At 37.8% G+C, this 18140-nt stretch overlaps 1 protein-coding gene across 9 annotated transcripts in view; it reads right to left on the bottom strand.

Annotated features, from left to right (window-relative positions):
• The window catches only part of LOC134213071 (uncharacterized), a 105946-nt gene that overhangs the window by 37982 nt on the left and 49824 nt on the right, over positions 1-18140 (bottom strand). For 7 of the 9 annotated variants that reach the window (XM_062691614.1, XM_062691618.1, XM_062691621.1 and 4 more), the window contains 3 exons: positions 11813-11860; positions 11493-11706; positions 9631-9933 (listed from right to left, as the gene is read on the bottom strand). In XM_062691614.1, coding sequence (XP_062547598.1) covers positions 9631-9933; positions 11493-11706; positions 11813-11815 — 520 coding nt within the window. In that variant the 5' untranslated portion in view covers positions 11816-11860. The remainder of the gene's footprint in view (positions 1-9630; positions 9934-11492; positions 11707-11812; positions 11861-18140) is intronic. The other 2 variants (XM_062691619.1, XM_062691620.1) reach the window with 1 other exon arrangement.

Genomic DNA, 18140 nt, shown 5'->3' with positions numbered 1-18140 from the left:
TGAATTTTCCGTTGAAATTCTTTGGAATTTCTTCTAGAAATTATTCGCCAATTTTTGGAGAGTTTTTATCATTCACTTGGCAAATTCTTTGGCAGTTCCCTGGCAAACTCTTCAAATTTTTTTCTCTAGGATTTCTTTGGTATTAGCTCGGGAAATACTTCGAAATTTTCTCAGCATTTTTTTCAAAATTTCTCGGCAAATTTTTCGGAAATACTTCAGCAAATTTTTCGGGATCTTTTCGGTAATTTCTTTTCACTTTTCTTGAAAGTCTTCGAAATTTCCTCGGCAAAATCTTACGTTAAAATTCTCAGGAAATTCTTCGGATTTACCTCATCAAATCCTTCGAAAGTTTTCTCTGGAAATTCTTCGCAATGTTCTAAGAAAGTTCCTCGGGAAACTGTTTTGGAAATTCCTCGGCAAGTTCACCGCAATTCCAACGGAAAATTCATCGAAAATTCCTTAGAAAATTCTTCGAAAGTTTTCTCACGATATGCTTCGAAACTTTCCTCGGGAAATTCTTCGCAATTCCTTAAAGAAATTCATTAAAAGGTCCTCGATAAATTCTTGGAAAGTTCCTCGGCAAACTCTTCGAACTCTTCTCTCCGGCAAATTTTTTACAGGTTCCACGATATTTTTTCAGGGTTTCCTCTAGAAAATCTTTCAAATTTTCTCTGGAAATTATTCGCCAATCCTTGGAATTTTTTTGGGATTTACCCGGTAAAATTTTTGGAGTTTTCTCGGCAAATTCTTTGGAAGTTCTTCGATAAATTCTTCGGAGTTTCGTCGAATTTTTTTTAGATTTCCTCGAGAAATTCTTTGAAAATTCTTCGGCAAATTCTTCAAAATTTCCAAGGGAAATTCTTCAACGAATTCTTCAAGATCTTCTCGGCAAATTCGTCAAAATATCCTCGGCATTTTTTTTTAATTCCTTGGAAAATTCTTCAAAATTTCCTCAGCAATATTTCCGTCAACATTTATTCAGCTATTTCTTAGCATTTCCTCGGATAATTCTTCAAGACCCCTTGGGAATTTCTCCGGAATTTCCTTGAGAAATTATTCAATATTTCTACAGGATATTAGAAAGTTTTCTAAAAAAATCTTCGCAATTCCGTTGAGAAATTCCACGAAAGTTCCACAGCAAATACTTGGGAAGCCTCAACAAACTTTTCTGAATTTCCTTGGCAAATTGTTTGCAATTCCTCAGTCAATTCTCCGAAAGTTTCCTCACGATATACTGCAGAAGTTTCCTCGACAAATTCTTCGCAATTCCTTCTGGGAATTCTTCGGTTTGTTTTCAGCTCATTTCTAGTTAGTTTCTTGGAATTTTTTTAGAAATCCCTTTGGAAATCATTCAAAATTTCCACTGAAAAATGTGAGTCAATTCCTTAGAATTTTTTCGGTATTGACTCGGAAAATTCTTTAAAGGTTCGTCGGCAAACTATTTGGAATTTCCTCGGCAAATTCTTTGAGATCTACTCGGCAATTTTCTTGGGCTTTCCTTAAAAAAATCTTCGTTATTCTCTCGGCAAATTCTATCGTCAAAATATTTTTAGCTATTGTTTGGAATTTCCACTGGAAATTCTTCGGAATTTTCATTTGAGATTTCTCAGAATTGCCACGGGAAATTGTTTCAAATATTAAAGAAAAATTATTCGGAATTCCCACAGGTAGTTCTTCTGAGTTTCCACAGATAATTCTTTGCAATATCCACCGGTAACTCACGGGAAACTCTCTGGAACTTTCCCATGAAATTATTCAGAATTTCCAAGAATGACATGACATTTGGTCAGATGTATTTTGCTCTAATGGTTTGTTCGGCCACATAACATTTGTGGCTAGAAAACTTTCGGCCATCGGTCAAATGATTTTCGGTTGAAGACGTTTGTTCGAATGCCACTTGGTCGAAAGTCATCTAGCCGAATTAATTTTGGTTGAATGGCCGAAACGGTTATTAGGTCGGAAATGGTTTGCCGAACAGTTCATAAGGTAAAAAATGTTGACTCGTTCCGTCAATGGCTCCTTATGCCAAATTATCTATTTGGCCAAACGATTTTCTCGACGAAATAACTAGTTTAGACATACAATATTTTTGTCTGTATATACATTTCAGTCCAATGACATTTTCGGCCAAATGTCTTTCGATCTAATGGTTTGTTCGGCTAAATGATATATTTGACCAATAAATGTTCGAGTGGTTCGACCTTATTGTGGGGTTTAAGTAAGTTACCATCAGCGTGTGATTATATATTACCACCCCAGCGTGTCAATCGGTGAGCAGCAAGCCATGACTCAGGCTCTTCTTGTCGGATTTCGGTGGCGTGCACACGCACCGACGGAGGGCGGCTGTCATCGCATTTCGCTCCAGCCATTTGGATCCCCACATTTTGGCGATCCTGCCAAGTTATTTTTTTTGTATCCTGACGGTGAGTTCAAAAGGAATCATAAGCATTTCAACAAAGTGCGTCTGGGAGGCTGCTGGAAAATGGATTGTGGTGTGGAAAATTACAAAGCGCGTCTAGGAGACCGCTGTATAATGGATTGTGGCTCAAAAAATCACAAAGCGCGTCAGGATGACCGCTGGAAAATGGATTGTGGTTAGCAAATTCACAAAGCGCGTCTGGGAGACCGCTGTAAAATGGATTGTGGTTTGGAAAATCACAAAGCGCGTCGGGATGACCGCTGGAAAATAGATTGTGGTTTGGAAAATCACAAAGCGCGTCTGGGAGACCACTGAAAATGGATTGTGGCTTGTAAAATCACAAAGTGAAAGTGAATTGTGGTTTGGAGAATCACAAAGCGTGTCGGGATGACCGCTGGAAAATGGTTTGTGGTGTGGAAAACTACAAAGCGCGTTGGGACGACCACTGGAAAATGGATTGTGGCTTGCAAAATCACAAAGCGAAAGTGAATGTTGTGGTTTTGAAAATCACAAAGCGTGTCGGGATGATCACTGGAAAATGGTTTGTGGTATGGAAAATCACAAAACGCGTCTGGGAGACCGCTGGAAAATGGATTGTGGTTTGGAAAATCATAAAGCGCGTCGGGACGACCGCTGAAAAATGGATTAAGGTTTGGAAAATCACAAAGCGCGTTGGGACGACGGCCGGAAAATGGATTGTGGTTTGGAAAATCACAAAGCGCGTCTGGCAGACCGCTGGAAAATGGATTGTGGTTTGGAAAATCATAAAGCGCGTCGGGATGACCGGTGGAAAAAGGATTGAGGTTTGAAAAACCAAAAATGCGTTGTGACGACGGCCGGAGAATGGATTGTGGTTTGGAAAATCACAAAGCGTGTTTGAGAGACTACCGAAAAAAGGTTGGCAGTCTAGAAAATCCCAGGGTGAGTCCGGGAAGCATAGATTTTGGTTAAAATAAATTTAGTTTAAAATTTATACAATTGACAGTGTACTTAGCTGTATTTAGCTTATTCTACAAAATCTGAGAAATATGGAGAAATATCATATGCGACAATGATGTTTGGAAAGCGAAATAGATTACATATATTGAAGCGTATTTTGGTATTTAGGAGATGAAACAGTCTCCGGCTGAAAATCTCCCAAATATAGATAACAAAAGAAAAAAATCACAAAATCAAAAAATACGTTGTCAGCTTTCACAAAGCTATTTGTTGGATAATAGATAATAGTACTAGGGTACTAGTTAAAATCAAAATTTGAGGTATCGCTATCTTTTTTAAATAAATATCATTTTCGATGTGGAAGTTCGGAAGTTTAACATCGACATGTTGAAGGTCAGCTTGGTGGTGTTACTATACACGAGGCTGATAGTAGGACTAATTGGGCAGAATAAATTATTTGTGAGATTATTTTCATCGGCTTTTTTCGGTAATGTTCACCGAAAAAAGCCGATGAAAATAATCTCACATGATTAGAAGCGGTGATGATCTCTGTTAAACATAATAAATTATTTAGATAATTGCTGCAATCTAGAACGTGTCTTGAGAGATCAATATCATAACACGTACCAACTTAGATTATCATTTAACGATACATTCCATTGACTTCAATATATAGTTATTCTGCGATTGAAGACCACGATGTTAAGGGGCCGTCCAGAAACCACGTGGTCATATATGGGGGGAGGGGGGGGGGTGTTGGAAAATGACCACGATGAGCCACATGGGGGAGGGGGGGGTGTTGCTCTCGAACCACGTGGTTTTTTTTTTGCACGAAAAACTTTTGGTGAATAACAATAACGGTGTAAAATATACATATCATTGAAATTTAATGATTTAATCATTAAACGCAAAGGGCATCTAAGGGCCGATGCCTACGTAGCGTCTTTTCAACTCAGCGTTAAAAAGACGTAGGTGTGCATCGAGAAAAATCGATAACGCAGCGTCGGTCGCATCGCCGTTGCATATCTGCATTATTTGACCGTCTTAGCCTAAGATCCTATATCCATACAAAAATAAACCAAAACAGGTTGCGATTCAGTTTCAATTTCCACAAAAAAATTTGGAAAGGAAAAAGGGAAAAAAAATTAAAAAAAAAATTCCGCCGCAGATGGTTTTTGGCATCACGCCGCCGACACTTTTGCATCAGCGGACTGCAGCTCTACAATTTTGATGTTCTTGTTTTTACAATAATCTAAGAAAAAATCTTAAGAAGAAAAATTCAAAAGAATTCAGGAAAAATCAAGTAAAGAAATTTCCTGTGAAAACTTTGACGTTACTTCATACAATCCTGATAAAGTGCTGGCATTCAGATTTTTTTTTTGAACAATTCCCTCTGAAAATTTTTTCTTGGAAATTTTGCTACAAATTGATAATGAAAAAAAAACAAAACATCTCCAGTTTAAATTCCGAAATTTTTTCCTTAAAACTCCGAAAAAAAATAAATTTCTTCGACAAGTTCTTCCGAATCTTCGCCAGAAATTCTTCTTCATTTACAAAAGAAGTTTTTCGAACATTTTAAGGAGTGCACTTCAAAATGTTCAGTCTCCAGTTAGCCTTGCGAGCAAAGGCGTAGGATTGCCAATCCGGAGATGACGAGCTCGATTCTCGTCCTTGTCTAGGATGTTTTCGGGTGGGAAACATTCTCGCCACCCTAGGTATAATGTATCCATCGTACTTGCTACACAAAATATATAATCGTGCAATGGCTGGCATATAAAAGCTTTCAATTTATAACTGAGGAAATGTTAATAGAATGTACTAAGTTGAAAAGCGGACCAACTTCCAGTTGGAATATGGAGCCAATGCCACATGAAACACTTTGATATTTCCGTTGATTTTTTTTTTTCAATTTTGGAATTTTGAAATGGAAATTTTTCAGAATACTTTGTTACGCTATTTGTTAATTAAATTTTCCAAGTATTTTTTTTATTCGAGGCATTATTTAGAATTTCCACGTAAGAGTCTATGGATTATCTTCAAAAAATTCTTTGGATTTTCAAAGAATAAATCTTTAGAATTCTCAAGGTTCATGTTTTTTTTAATCTGAACCAGAAATCATTTAAAAACTTCATCGGGAATTCATTCTTCTTCGGGATGTCATTTTGATTTCTTTGTAGGTTCAGCTAAACATTGCTTTAAATCTTTACCATGCAAAGATGCACAGGAAATGATTTAGAAAGTTTAAGGAATTTTCACATCAGAAAATCTTTAAAATTTGGATTTAATTTTTTAAGGAATTTCTACTAAAAAAGCTTCAAAAGTACAACCTTTACAAGTACTACAAAAATACAATTTTTTCGTTATTTCCACTTGTAAAAACATCGGAATTTTCTCGGGAAATTCATTATTGGTGTTTCTGATAAACTTTTTCCGATTTTCTACTGGAAAATCTTGAGAATTTCCATCGGAAATATTTTGGCATATTCCGAATAATTTCTTTTGGAAATTAAAAAACTGCTGAAAATTTCTAAGAATTTCTTTTGGAAAACGAAAAAAAAAATCCATTGGAAACTTATAAGAATTTCCTTTGAAGATTCATCAAAATTGCCCGGGATTTTGAAAAAAATCTTTAGAGATTCTTGTCTTGTCTGGATTTTTTTCTAATTTATACTGTAAATTCTTCGGAATATGATGTTTATTGGAATTTTCATAGTAAATATGCATTTCGGATCCTTCTACGGATTCTTCTAGTTCTTCAAAATTTCTACCGAACATTTTTCGGAGCTCTTCCACAGAATTTCGGAAAAAAATGTCGTTGAAATTCTAAAGATATTTCGGGGAGACTCCGAAGAATTTCTTATCAATATTCCGAAGGGTTTCCCTTGCAACTCCAGAATAATTATTCTTGAAAATTAAGAAGATCTTGGAATTTAAAATTAATCCAAGCAATAAATGTAGGCAATAATTTAGGCTTAAAAAGCCTAGTTTTTATGATATTGAATAATTAGGATAATTGATCGAAAAAAATAATAATGCACCTAAATGTTCTAAATACACAAAATTCTAGTAGTGCGTATGAAAAAGGTTATGACATAGAGAAGCTTGCATTTAAAAAATCAACATGAAATTCTAAATAAAATGCTTTTAAATTCATAAAAGGGTCTTAGAACTAAGGAGATTCCTGCGATATGAAAAAAAAGTGGCAGTGTTCCAGAAAAAAACACTCCAATTCCTAAAAACAATCTAGGTTAAAAAATAGTGTTATAATAACGATTGAAATTAAATTCCAAAACAACTCTCAACAACCCTTTCAGTAATGATGGGTCATATATGCCCAGCGTTTTAGATTGTCTATAAAATCACAAAAGAGGACTAGGCCACCATTTTCTTCAGTAAAATTGTTCATCTAGATATTGGCTTTACAGAAAAAAATATGGGAACTCAAATTTGACTGACCATGAAAACTCAGATATCCGAAACCTTGGGAAGATTTCGATTCTAAGAGCATGTAAATAAAGTTTAAATGTTTGAATCATTCTGAACACTCAGATAAGATGGGTTATCTTGAACGTTAAGCCAGTGATTAATGTTCAGGAATACGAGATGCTCAAGGTACTTCAAAATACTCTCAAGTTCAGCCCACGAATCTACCAGATCAATCAAGACGTTTTCCTTGGAAAATTATTCCAAAGAACCGTCAGAGTGACCGAGAAAATATTTTTAATATGGCATCATTGGCTTCCACGAGTCGATATCAAAATAAAATTTCAATGAAGAAGTAGAAATTTTGAGAGATGAGCCAGCTCTGGATTGAAAATCTCTTTAGCAGAGCAACAAATAGAAATTTTCCATAATAAAATAGGAAATTGCCAATAAAGAACAATAATACACACAATAATAGTAAATTAGCACTTGTAAAAGCAAAAATTGCAATTATGAAATAAAAATTTTTCCATAAAGAAATCAAAATGTTCAACGAAAAAATGCAAAAGTTTCATGAATAAATCAATGTTAGCAATGAACAATTCAAAAAAAAAAATATTTTATAATTATTTATTTCTAATATTGATGATTCTGAAAACAATACTGAAATTTCTACAAGAATGCTACGCAAAAGAAACAACAGTAGGAGGTTTTATTTGCATCTCTAAGATTACATATTAAGTTTGTGATTCGCTGATAAACTTTTCGTTGTACGAGTTCAGTTCAGATGCTTCGCTGAGGTTAATATCTAAAAAAATATTTAAAAAAAAACACTAATAAAAAATAAAAAATAAATTAAAAATATAGGGATATTTTGGAAAATTTCTAAACCATTATAAATTTTTCTCGAAATTTTTATAAGATATTCGCGAGTCCACATTTTTTTATATCCTCCTGCTGCAGTGAAGGTGTGCGAATTCTAGATTTCCTAATACCTGATACACATTACAACATGATAACATCATCAAAATTTTCGACTTCATGAAAATTTTTAATTTCCATCTTCAAAATTGATCGGATTAACCATATGTTTTAGTTACACAAGTTTTTTTTTAATTTTTGTACTTGAAAAAAACCACGTGGTCATAGGGGGTGGGCGGAGGAGGTCTGTCAAATGACCACGATAAGCCACATGGGGGGAGGGGGGGTTGAAAATCTTCAAAAATTTGACCACGTGGTTTCTGGATGGCAAGTCAAGTTTATTTTGGAGTTCAGTTTTCAAATGAAACATGTTCAACGTTCGTTTTACGAAAATGACTTTGAAAAAACAAACACTGCGTCCTATGCTAAAGGATTTTTTTGTTCCTTTTTTGTGAGAGAAGAAGGGAAATGTTGGGTTTAAGTAAGTTACCATCAGCGTGTGATTATATATTACCACCCCAGCGTGTCAATCGGTGAGCAGCAAGCCATGACTCAGCCTCTTCTTGTCAGATTTCGGTGGCATCCACACGCACCGACGGAGAGCGGCTGTCATCGCATTTCGCTCCAGCCATTTGGAGCCACACACTTATGGCCATCAGCCAAATGACTTTCGGCAAAACGGCCCTTCGCTATTTAAGAATTTGATTTCGGCGAGAAATTCTTTTGATTTCAATGGGAAAGCCTCAAGAATTTCTACGGAAAATTCTTTGGAAATTCTACAGGAAATTTTTAAATACTTCCACAAGAAGTTATTTGAAACTAGCGAAACATACCAAGCTTCCCCAGGATGTCTTATGATACAAATGTCACATATTGAAATATTTGCGGAACCGCACTCTAGATCAATTTCGATGCGATTGTTTTGTTTTCCTCAAAAGCTGCCCATAAATTGTATTCCTATGATTTTTCCTTTAATTCACCACCTTTTCGTATGTACAAACTTTGCGCATCTCAAAACGAATCATAATTTCGAAGAAAGTTCTGTGGATTTTAAAGAAAATTCAACATTTTTTTTCGGATAGCTCTATAGAATTACAACAGAAAATGGAATTTTTAAGGAATCAGATTCACAAAAATTGTGTGAAAATTCAATGGATGTTTTAAAGATAACAATTAGAAAATTCTACAGACTTCAGTAAGTTTAAATCGACGTGGAAAATCATAGATCGGCGGCGTGAACCGGCGGCGCGCCGATTCAAAACTGTCGGCGGCGCACACATCTACCCCTAAGTTCTATAAATTGACGAAGACATTCAAAAAACGATCCGAAATTCAGCATATTTTACCCGCCTTTCCATCATTTGAATGTAGCCATGACTATAAAAACAAAAAATTCGAAGCTCATTCAAATACTATTGGTGCTACTTGCTAACTTCTACATCTACCAAACCAAACTCAAATATTGCCATTAATCAAACAAAACAAAAATGAGGGAAATCGAAAACACGCGACATCACCTGTTGCTTCTCTATCAAGTGAAGTTCATTGTGTAAGTACCGTGGTTACCACCACCCATAAGTTAAATACCCATAGACAACCCGGAAAGGGAAGGGGCGGGTATAACAGCATTAAATAAATCCAGCTATCTAGCTCTCAATAAACGTGTGACAAATTTGCATGAAAATTGAACCAGATTCATTTAAATCAGCTTCTGAGCCTGGGGGATTAAATTATAATTGGTAGGGGATGGTAATTGTTTTAGTGCCCTTGTATCCTTAACCGCTCTTTCGGGATGATTTGTATTATACTTTTGATTTTTAATGTGATGGTATTTGAAAATAGGTAAAACGAGTTATGTATGATGCTTGAACAATTTAAAAGGTGTAAATGCGTTAAAATAAATGTATGATTTCGGCGATCTAAAATACCTGGAGTTTCGCTAGTGGACTTCGGTGGCTTTTTAACGCCAAAGGTGTACCGCGGAGCCGATTTCACGAGCATTTTGTCCGACTTTTCTACATTGTATTCTCCGGGGGCCGGTGTGAGGTACTTTGGGATTTCCTTGGGTCGACTTTGCAAACAATAAGCCGGAGGAGTATCTTTTCCCTTGCATCCGAGCCCGGTAATGTTGTACAGTGGGCCTGGACTGAAGGATTCCGTACGGGGTCGGTGGCGTTGACCGAAGCTGTATGCGGGTGCGGCCGCCCTCTTGGAATCGACTACTCGCGTGCCTAAAATGGAGTTAGCATTAGTGTGTTGTTCTGTTGGCGCTACACGTGAGAAGGAAGTATGGGATGAAGTCATTTCCATTCGTGTCTAGCTGCTGCTGGGTGCTTTTCTCTCGGGCAAACAGCAGCAGTGTTGTTGGAAGTTGTAATATCGCGTGGGTGGTCGCAACTGGAAGTACGAGCTATTTAGAAGGTCTAGGGGGCATACATATTTATTAGTTAACTGTAACAGGAAATAATCGTTTGTCTGATGAGAATGTATCGCAGCTTGTCATCTCCTTTTAGAGTATCCAGTCTAAGATACATGACTTTAAATATTTGTCACGCACTCATGATAGTTGGTCCTGCCATATAACTTGGGATGATATTCAATAATTTATCAACGATATATTCTGCAAGTATCACCGTATAGTTAAGTGACAAGCAAGCAAAACTATCAATAAATCGGATCAATAAATATTACGATAAAAATCTATGCCTTTAGAAGAACGTGTTTACAAGATTTACTTGCTGCGGTTGGTGATCAAAATTATGATTTTAAACTGTCTAAGACGAGTTTAGAACTTTACATTTCTAGAATTTTTTTTCAAATGGGCCTAACTGATTTTGACCTTGAATTTTGAAATGGCGATTATGTTATTGATTCAAACTATTTTGGTCAGCTAATGTACCAAACAGAAAGAATAGATTGCGATCTATCAGATAGTAACGTCAGTTTAACGAAATATGCTGAATAGAGAATGTATGAGTCGTTTCAAATTTCAAGGTCAAATACAGTTACGCCTATTTGAAAAAAGTTCCTAGATTTAATTCCACTACGATTTGTTATCTCTACAGATACGTATTTCGATCTCAACTGTGAGACCGTCTTCAGTGTCTCGTACTTGACTCGACTTCGTACGAGAAGTCGAGTCAAGTACGAGACACTGAAGACGGCCTCACAGTTAAGGTCGAAATACGTATCTCTTACATTTCTAGAACATAGCAATGGTGTTTTGCCCTGTGAAACGATACTGGAACATGTTTAAAAAAGTTCATATCGGATTTTTTGTGAAAAAATATGATAAGTCAAACCTAGAAACTACGACTTATATTGTGTTTACACAAGTAACTATGCACAGCAAACTTGCTGCTTGGTAGATGTCATCACAATAACAGTCACGTTTTTCTTTGCTCCGTTATTGCATCAATCCAACAAGTGGGTGTTTTCCCCATTAACTATTCAAGGTTTGTTTTAGTTGCATGTATGTACATATATAAAAACAAACAACTTAAGCCAATTGTCTGCTCTTGAAAATTCGCTAATGATTCTAATTTAAATAATTTATATCCGCTATTTATGGATTCGGTTTAAGAGTCTCCGTACTCCAAAACCGCGCACAGGCAATATTGCCTTACAAGGAATGCACTTCGTCCGACAACCGCCATAGACCAGAAGAGTGCTTCCAACAACCCACGCTATCCGAGTTAGACAACCAACTAACAGCAGTGCCGCCAACAACATCTCACTTTATAGCCATTGTGGTACCCGATTATAACATCATTAATTCGGCCTGACTCACCTAGCAGCTGTGGCAGCAAATATTGTGGTCCCGGGCCACGGTGTTCTGCCGCGATGGGTCCCCGCCGTTTGGTCGGGGTCCAGGGTCGCTGCTCGAAGCCACCCATCACGTGGTACGATTCTTTGTACTTCTTCCGGACGATGCTGGTGTTCCTGCTCTTGCGACTCACCGAGCTGATCGATGCCGTCGATTTGTGTGCGGTTTTGAGGATGACCTGTCGAATATGTACAATACAAGTGGGTAAAAAATAATGGGGTTGTTAGATTTAACAACATCTCGGGACATTAATTATGTAGTTGTAAAACCGTGATTGCATTTACCATTCTGGAACGTATAATTTGAATTCAAAGAAAACGAATATCAAAGAACTGAAAACAAGAAAAAGAACAGAACAAATTGTCAAAAATTAGGATTGTATTCGATGGTTTGTGTGTTTTAATTTTGACAACATTTTGTTAGGTGCTTCAGGTGACTTTGATCGGAATGTTTATTGTTATTGTTTGCATTAGAAAAAAAAACACCAAATTAATGAATTTATCGTCACACGCTCTATAGGGGAATGCACGGACTGCTCCGGACTGTCCGCAGTACAAATCGCACGTGCTATCAAAGCATTCATTATCACTATCCGCCACGTGTCGGCCAAATTTTCAAAAATATCAAAGTAGCTTTTTTTTCTAGTGGTATGATTTTCTTAGGCGACTATCCTGGCGCTCATTTTCTGTTGCGATTAAAAATAAGCGGAGTAGGGTAGATGTATTATAAATCGCCACTGTGTTATATTTCGCCACCCTAGTGAAACATTCAGCATTTCTGAGCATATAAATTGGTTTGTGGCTCAGACTATTGAATAATTCGACACATATTAGTACCCGGCGGTCGTGTTTGCACCGGTTTTGAATAAAATTCGTTGCTTTAATTGATAAATTATGTTTCCTAAAACCGAGCCTGTATCTACCACCTAATTTTTCATCTCATTGAAAAACAAGCACATATGGATATTGTCGGAAAATCACTAAATCCAACGATTTGCATATTCAGATCATTCACCGCATCTCAAAAGTAGTCCACTCCTGATGATTCCAGCAATTATGTATGGATAAATTACTACTTTTGTATGATTTTTTACTAATTTAAGGTCACTCCTCCCAACAAGCACAGAGACCAAAGGAATACGGAAGTACATATTCCGAGACCAAACTAGTTGTTGCATGTGATAAAATACAGCGCAAGGAGATGAGTGCTAAAAAAGCTGCTAACCACTATGGAATTCCTCGATCAACAATCCGATCCAGACTTGTGCTTCTAAAGAAGCCCCAAATCGTGTTCCGTCCAGGACCCACTACGGTTTTGACGCAGGACGAAGAGACGGAATTGGAAGAATGGGTGTACGATATGCAGAGCTGAGGGTTTTCCGTTACCAAGGAGATGCTGCTGAGTAACGTGAAGATTTTTTTGGATGCGAACCCCAGAGAACACAAATTTCCTCAAAATATGCCAGGTAAAACGTTCAATTTTTGTCTTTTAAGGGCTGTTAGTATTCAAAGATCTTTCGATTTTCATCAAGGTCGAACATGGCTGAAACTGTACTTAAAACGACATCCGAAGATGTCGTTGCGGACCCCGGAATTCGTTACGAAGGCCAGTGCGACTGTCTCTCTTTCGGATATACGCTCCTGGTACGATAAAATAAACTATTCCTGACCAAGGAAGGGTTCATGGAAATTCTTCAAGATCCGCGACGCATAATGAATGGAGATGAGACTTCGTTTCAATTGAACCCAAAAAACAAAACCGTCTTCGCTTTGCGTGGAAGCCGCAACGTCTACGACGTCGAGAGAACTTCTAGTAAGCTCAACATAACAACCATGTTTTCGTTTTTCGCTTCCGGAGAAGCCATCCCTCCAATCATCATCTACCCGTACAACACAATCCCAAAAGATGTGGCTGATTCAGTTCCTTCAATGTGGGGAGTGGCTAAATCTGATACCGGATGGATGACCACCCCTGTCTTCCGTGATTATATCAGAAACGTCCTGGATGCCTGTCATTTTTATTATTGACGGCCACAGTAGCCATATCAACGTTGAAACATCAAAGTTATGCCGACATATTGGGATTGTTTTGATCGCATTGTACCCGTAACGTAATGCAACCGGCAGATGTTTCTGTCTTCAAACCAATGAAAAACGCATGGCCGAAAGCTGTGCAGAGATTTCGCGAAAAGAACCCTGAAGGCTGCGTGAACGCGCACAATTTTGCAACAGTGTTGCAAGATTGCCTACGTAATTCGGTAACCGTAAAAACCATCAAAAACGGCTTCCAAGCATCTGGACTTTACCCATGGGATCGGAATGCCATTGATCCATCTAAGTGCTTGGGAAAGTCTACCGTTCGCGAGGATCCTGAAGAACAATTATTTGAGCCTGGTGATGTTGAACCCACTCGAGAATCCACCGAAACCTCTGCGCAACTCATAAATGCGAAGAGGACACTCAAAGAATGCGCGGCAGCTATTGGTGAGACAATAGACTGGCCCAAAATGCATGAAATCCTGAATTTCAAACCTTGCACCCTTAAATGATAGTTTGGGGGTCCCAGAAGCTCCCCTGAAAATTTCAGCTCATTCGGTCCAGTGGTTGGCGTGCGCAAATGGCTCAAAGTTTGTATGAGAAAAATGATCCAAATGTATGGGGAAACGCAACCGTTTCAGTTTTTTACTTCTAGGTGGCGCTGTAGTCGACGGAGAGTTCAGTGCGTGATCTCTCATGTTTCGGACAGCAGAACGATCGCGCGGTCGGCCGAATTATTGTGTTCTGCATTGCGCGGCCGGTAATAAAAATAATTAGTTCAGTGCGTGATCTCTCATGTTTCGGACAGCAGAACGATCGCGTGGTCGGACGAAATATTGTGTTCTGCATTGCGCGGCCGGTAATAAAATTAATCAGTTCAGTGCGTGATCTCTCATGTTTCGGACAGCAGAACGATCGCGTGGTCGGACGAAATATTGTGTTCTGCATTGCGCGGCCGGTAATGAAAATAAATCAGTTCAGTGCATAATCTCTCATGATTCGGAAAGCAGAACGATCGCGCGGTCGGCCGAATTATTGTGTTCTGCATTGCGCGGCCGGTAATAAAATTAATCAGTTCAGTGCGTGGTCACTCTTGTTTCGAAGCGGGCTTGGTAGTCATATGGCTACTGCTTCTGCCTCATACGCAGGAGGTCGTGAATTCAATCCCAGGTCCGTTCCATTCTCCTACTTTGTATCTTTCTCTTTATTTCTCATGTTCTAGCAATCGCTAGAACTGGAAATGGACTTCCATACCGTTTCCATTACTATTCCTATACCTTCAACTTGAGTATTCTAACAGTAATCTGCTAGAATTGGAAATGAACTTATAGAGCTCGTTTCCTACATCCAATTAGAAATTCCATCAGTTACCTTCTCCTATCTATCACATTGGCAGCTCGTTAACCAAGACGGACCTCTGCCTCTCCAACCTAACCCAGAAATTCCAACAAATTCCGCATGAACTCGTGGCAAGTGCAGAGGTATATTCGGCTTGCAGTGGGCGAGTGATTGCATCATCATTTCCTCCCCTTCCCTACATTGACTTGCATTCTGACGTGGCAGGCGCCAGTATGACCTAACAAATGAGATCACCAGTACTTGTACATTGAAGATGTGTGCTAGTCCCAAGCAAACATCTGTTGGTTCCCTGTGCAAGAACAGCTGATCTGGTCATAATGGAGTAGCAACTACGAGCAGTCAATCAAGCTCAAGCTAGGTGGCGCTGTAGTCGACGGATTCCTGTTGTTGACAAAATGCAGGACCTTTTTTATATAAGGAAGCGACTGGTGAAGACCGGATGTAAATCCCTTTGAAATTGGCCAAGTTATAAGCCTCCAAAGTCGAGGGTGTCGAGCGTATCCCCCAGGGGTGTTTAAAATGAGAGCAACGTACCACCGACTATTGCGGCGGCGATGCAGGCGATTCGGTGCCGTGCGAAATTAAATGCATGATCATCACGCAATCTCGCGAATTTTTATCCGATTGGTAAATACTTTCCGTACTCTGTACAGTAGTGTAGCTAGAGAGGGAGGGGGTGAATGAGGGGGGGGGGCAGGTGGGTATCTTTTTGCCTTTCTCGTACAACGAAGTTGTACCGAAAGGCTATCATTTCACTCCGAAAACGGACTTTTTATAGAAGCCTCTGAGACCCATAGTGTTATATACCAATCGACTCAGCTCGATGAACTGAGCACATGTCTGTCTGTCCGTGTGTATGTATGTGTGTATGTGTGTGTGTATGTGTGTGCACAAAAGCTTGAAAAAACATTAGACAACTTTTCACATAGTAATCCTTAATCGATTTCCTCGCAACAAGTTTAATTCGACAGGGGACAAATCCTTGTTGATCACTATTGAATTTGAAAACGATCGGTCATTGCGTTTGAAAGTTATGAAGAAAATGGTACATCGAACCTTTTAAGCCCCATATAAGGTTGGTGTCTTAGCTAAATGCGAGAAAGGCACCACCAACGCTAGGTGGATTAATCTGGTTTTTTTATGAGAAAAACACATCCGGGATATTGTTCGATGTTTAATCTCACAATTTTCTGGCGTCGTTTTATCTTCGAGCTAAAACGCTAAAAAAAATTACTCAAAATTACAGGTATACCTCGATATAATAACTAATTTTTCACTCTTCAAATCGTTGTATCTCCAAAACCACTGGTCCTGCAAGAAAAATGTGCTTCTTGCTTTTGTGAAGTGATATTTGATCGTGCAAGTGGAATACATAAAATGGATTCAAAATCTAAGGAAGAATTAAGTATGGAACTTGTTGTCCCAATTGAAAGTTTTAAAGGTGTAAAGTTGCCTTCAAACGGTGATGTGCTTAGTCGGATGCGTTTTATAATGAAAAATCAACACTTGAGTATAAAACCAGCTGCTAAAACTGTAGTAACTGAACTTCAAATTTTTTGGGAGAGATATAGAATTCCTCTAATGCAACACTACAATGTTGTTGTTAAGCTCCTAAAATTATTTAACAGAATGCGAGCAATTATCAAAAAATCTTCTCACGCGGGAGATAAACAGAAAGAGCAAGAGTCTAGTTTCATTAATAATTTGGATCGATTGTTTGACATTGCTCGACGAAATGCATTAAATTTGATTAAAAACGATAAGGATAAACAGTTCCTTATTCTGCAAAGGGAAGTTGGAAGGCCTGGATCTGCCTTTGCGAGAGTTAAAAAAGGTAAAATCGAAGAAGAACCAACAACGGAACCAGAGCCTTCCTTGGAATCTCAATCAGCTATCAGCGTTTTTACTATTGATGGAGGAGGTAAGAATATAATCAAATAAGATGGTAACTTCTACTATATGTCAATATTTTTATGTCTTGCTTCCAGATGAGAAACCCTCCACTAGTAGAGCGTTTTCCGAGCGAAGTAAATCAAAAATAATGACTCCTATACTAACTGCCACCCTAGACCGTATTGGACTAATCGACCGAAATGCAATTTATGTTATTTCTGCGGTTTTAACAAGTGCTGGACTAAACTTAGGTAAGTTCTCCTTAACAGTACTTTTATTGTATTGTTCTTTCTACTTGAGTTTAATTTTATTATATTGATAGTATCTTGTAACTAAAACAAAATCTTTATCAACTTTATCTATTTTTCAGACGATTTTACCGTTAGCAGACAAACAATCTCAAGAGCCCGTGCAGAATATCGCGAAGAGATTGCTCAAAATATCCAAAGCAATTTTGATCTAAATGGTCCACTTGTTGTACATTGGGATGAAAAGCTGCTTCAAGATCTCACAGGTAATATATTTTAGTATTTTTTATAGCATTGAAATGTGTTATTCTGTGTTATGATTTTTGGATATCTTCTAACTAAGCATGATTTGAAGTAATCGATAGGTTTTTTTGTTATTTGAAATTTCTTTCCTACAATTTTAGATTGCATTTGGTAATATTTGTGTTTTTTTTTAAGAAGCTATTTGTAACATATTTTTAATTTTTTTTTTTAAGAATCTCTCTGATTTTTTTTTCTTTTCAGGTACTGACAAAGTAAAAAGGTTGCCAGTTTTGGTATCTTCTGGAGCAAATGTTCAGCTGCTTGGAGTCCCCCTTCTGGAACTGGTGAAAGACAGGTAAACGAAGTTTGCAAATTGATGAATGCATGGGAACTAAGCGATCGTATCAGTGCAATGGGATTTGATACAACAGCAGCAAATACAGGAATCAAAAAAGGCACTTGTACCCTGATCGAGAAGCGGATTGGCAGAGATCTTTTATGGCTGGCGTGTAGGCATCATATTGCCGAAGTTTTGATGACAGCAGCTTGGGAAAAACTATTTCCTTCAAAAGGCCCTTCTTCAAGTATTTTTATAAAATTTAAATTGGCATGGCCTACTATGGATCAATCCTTTGATGAAAACATGGTAGACGAAAACATTATTGAGATCCTTGGTGATGAAACACAACATTGGATTGAATTTTTAAAAACCAACTCAATATTCAACAGCAACGACAAGACTATAAAGAGTTGCTAAATTTATCTTTAGCATTTCTTGTTGTGAAAAGAATTAAATTTTCGCCACCAGGAGCACATAGCAATGGCAAAAGGAA

The sequence above is a fragment of the Armigeres subalbatus genome, chromosome 2 (assembly GCF_024139115.2).
Source record: "Armigeres subalbatus isolate Guangzhou_Male chromosome 2, GZ_Asu_2, whole genome shotgun sequence".
NCBI classification, from domain to species: Eukaryota; Metazoa; Arthropoda; class Insecta; order Diptera; family Culicidae; genus Armigeres; species Armigeres subalbatus.
Note: the sequence above shows the minus strand (reverse complement) of the source record. Positions and strands in the feature narration are given on the sequence as shown.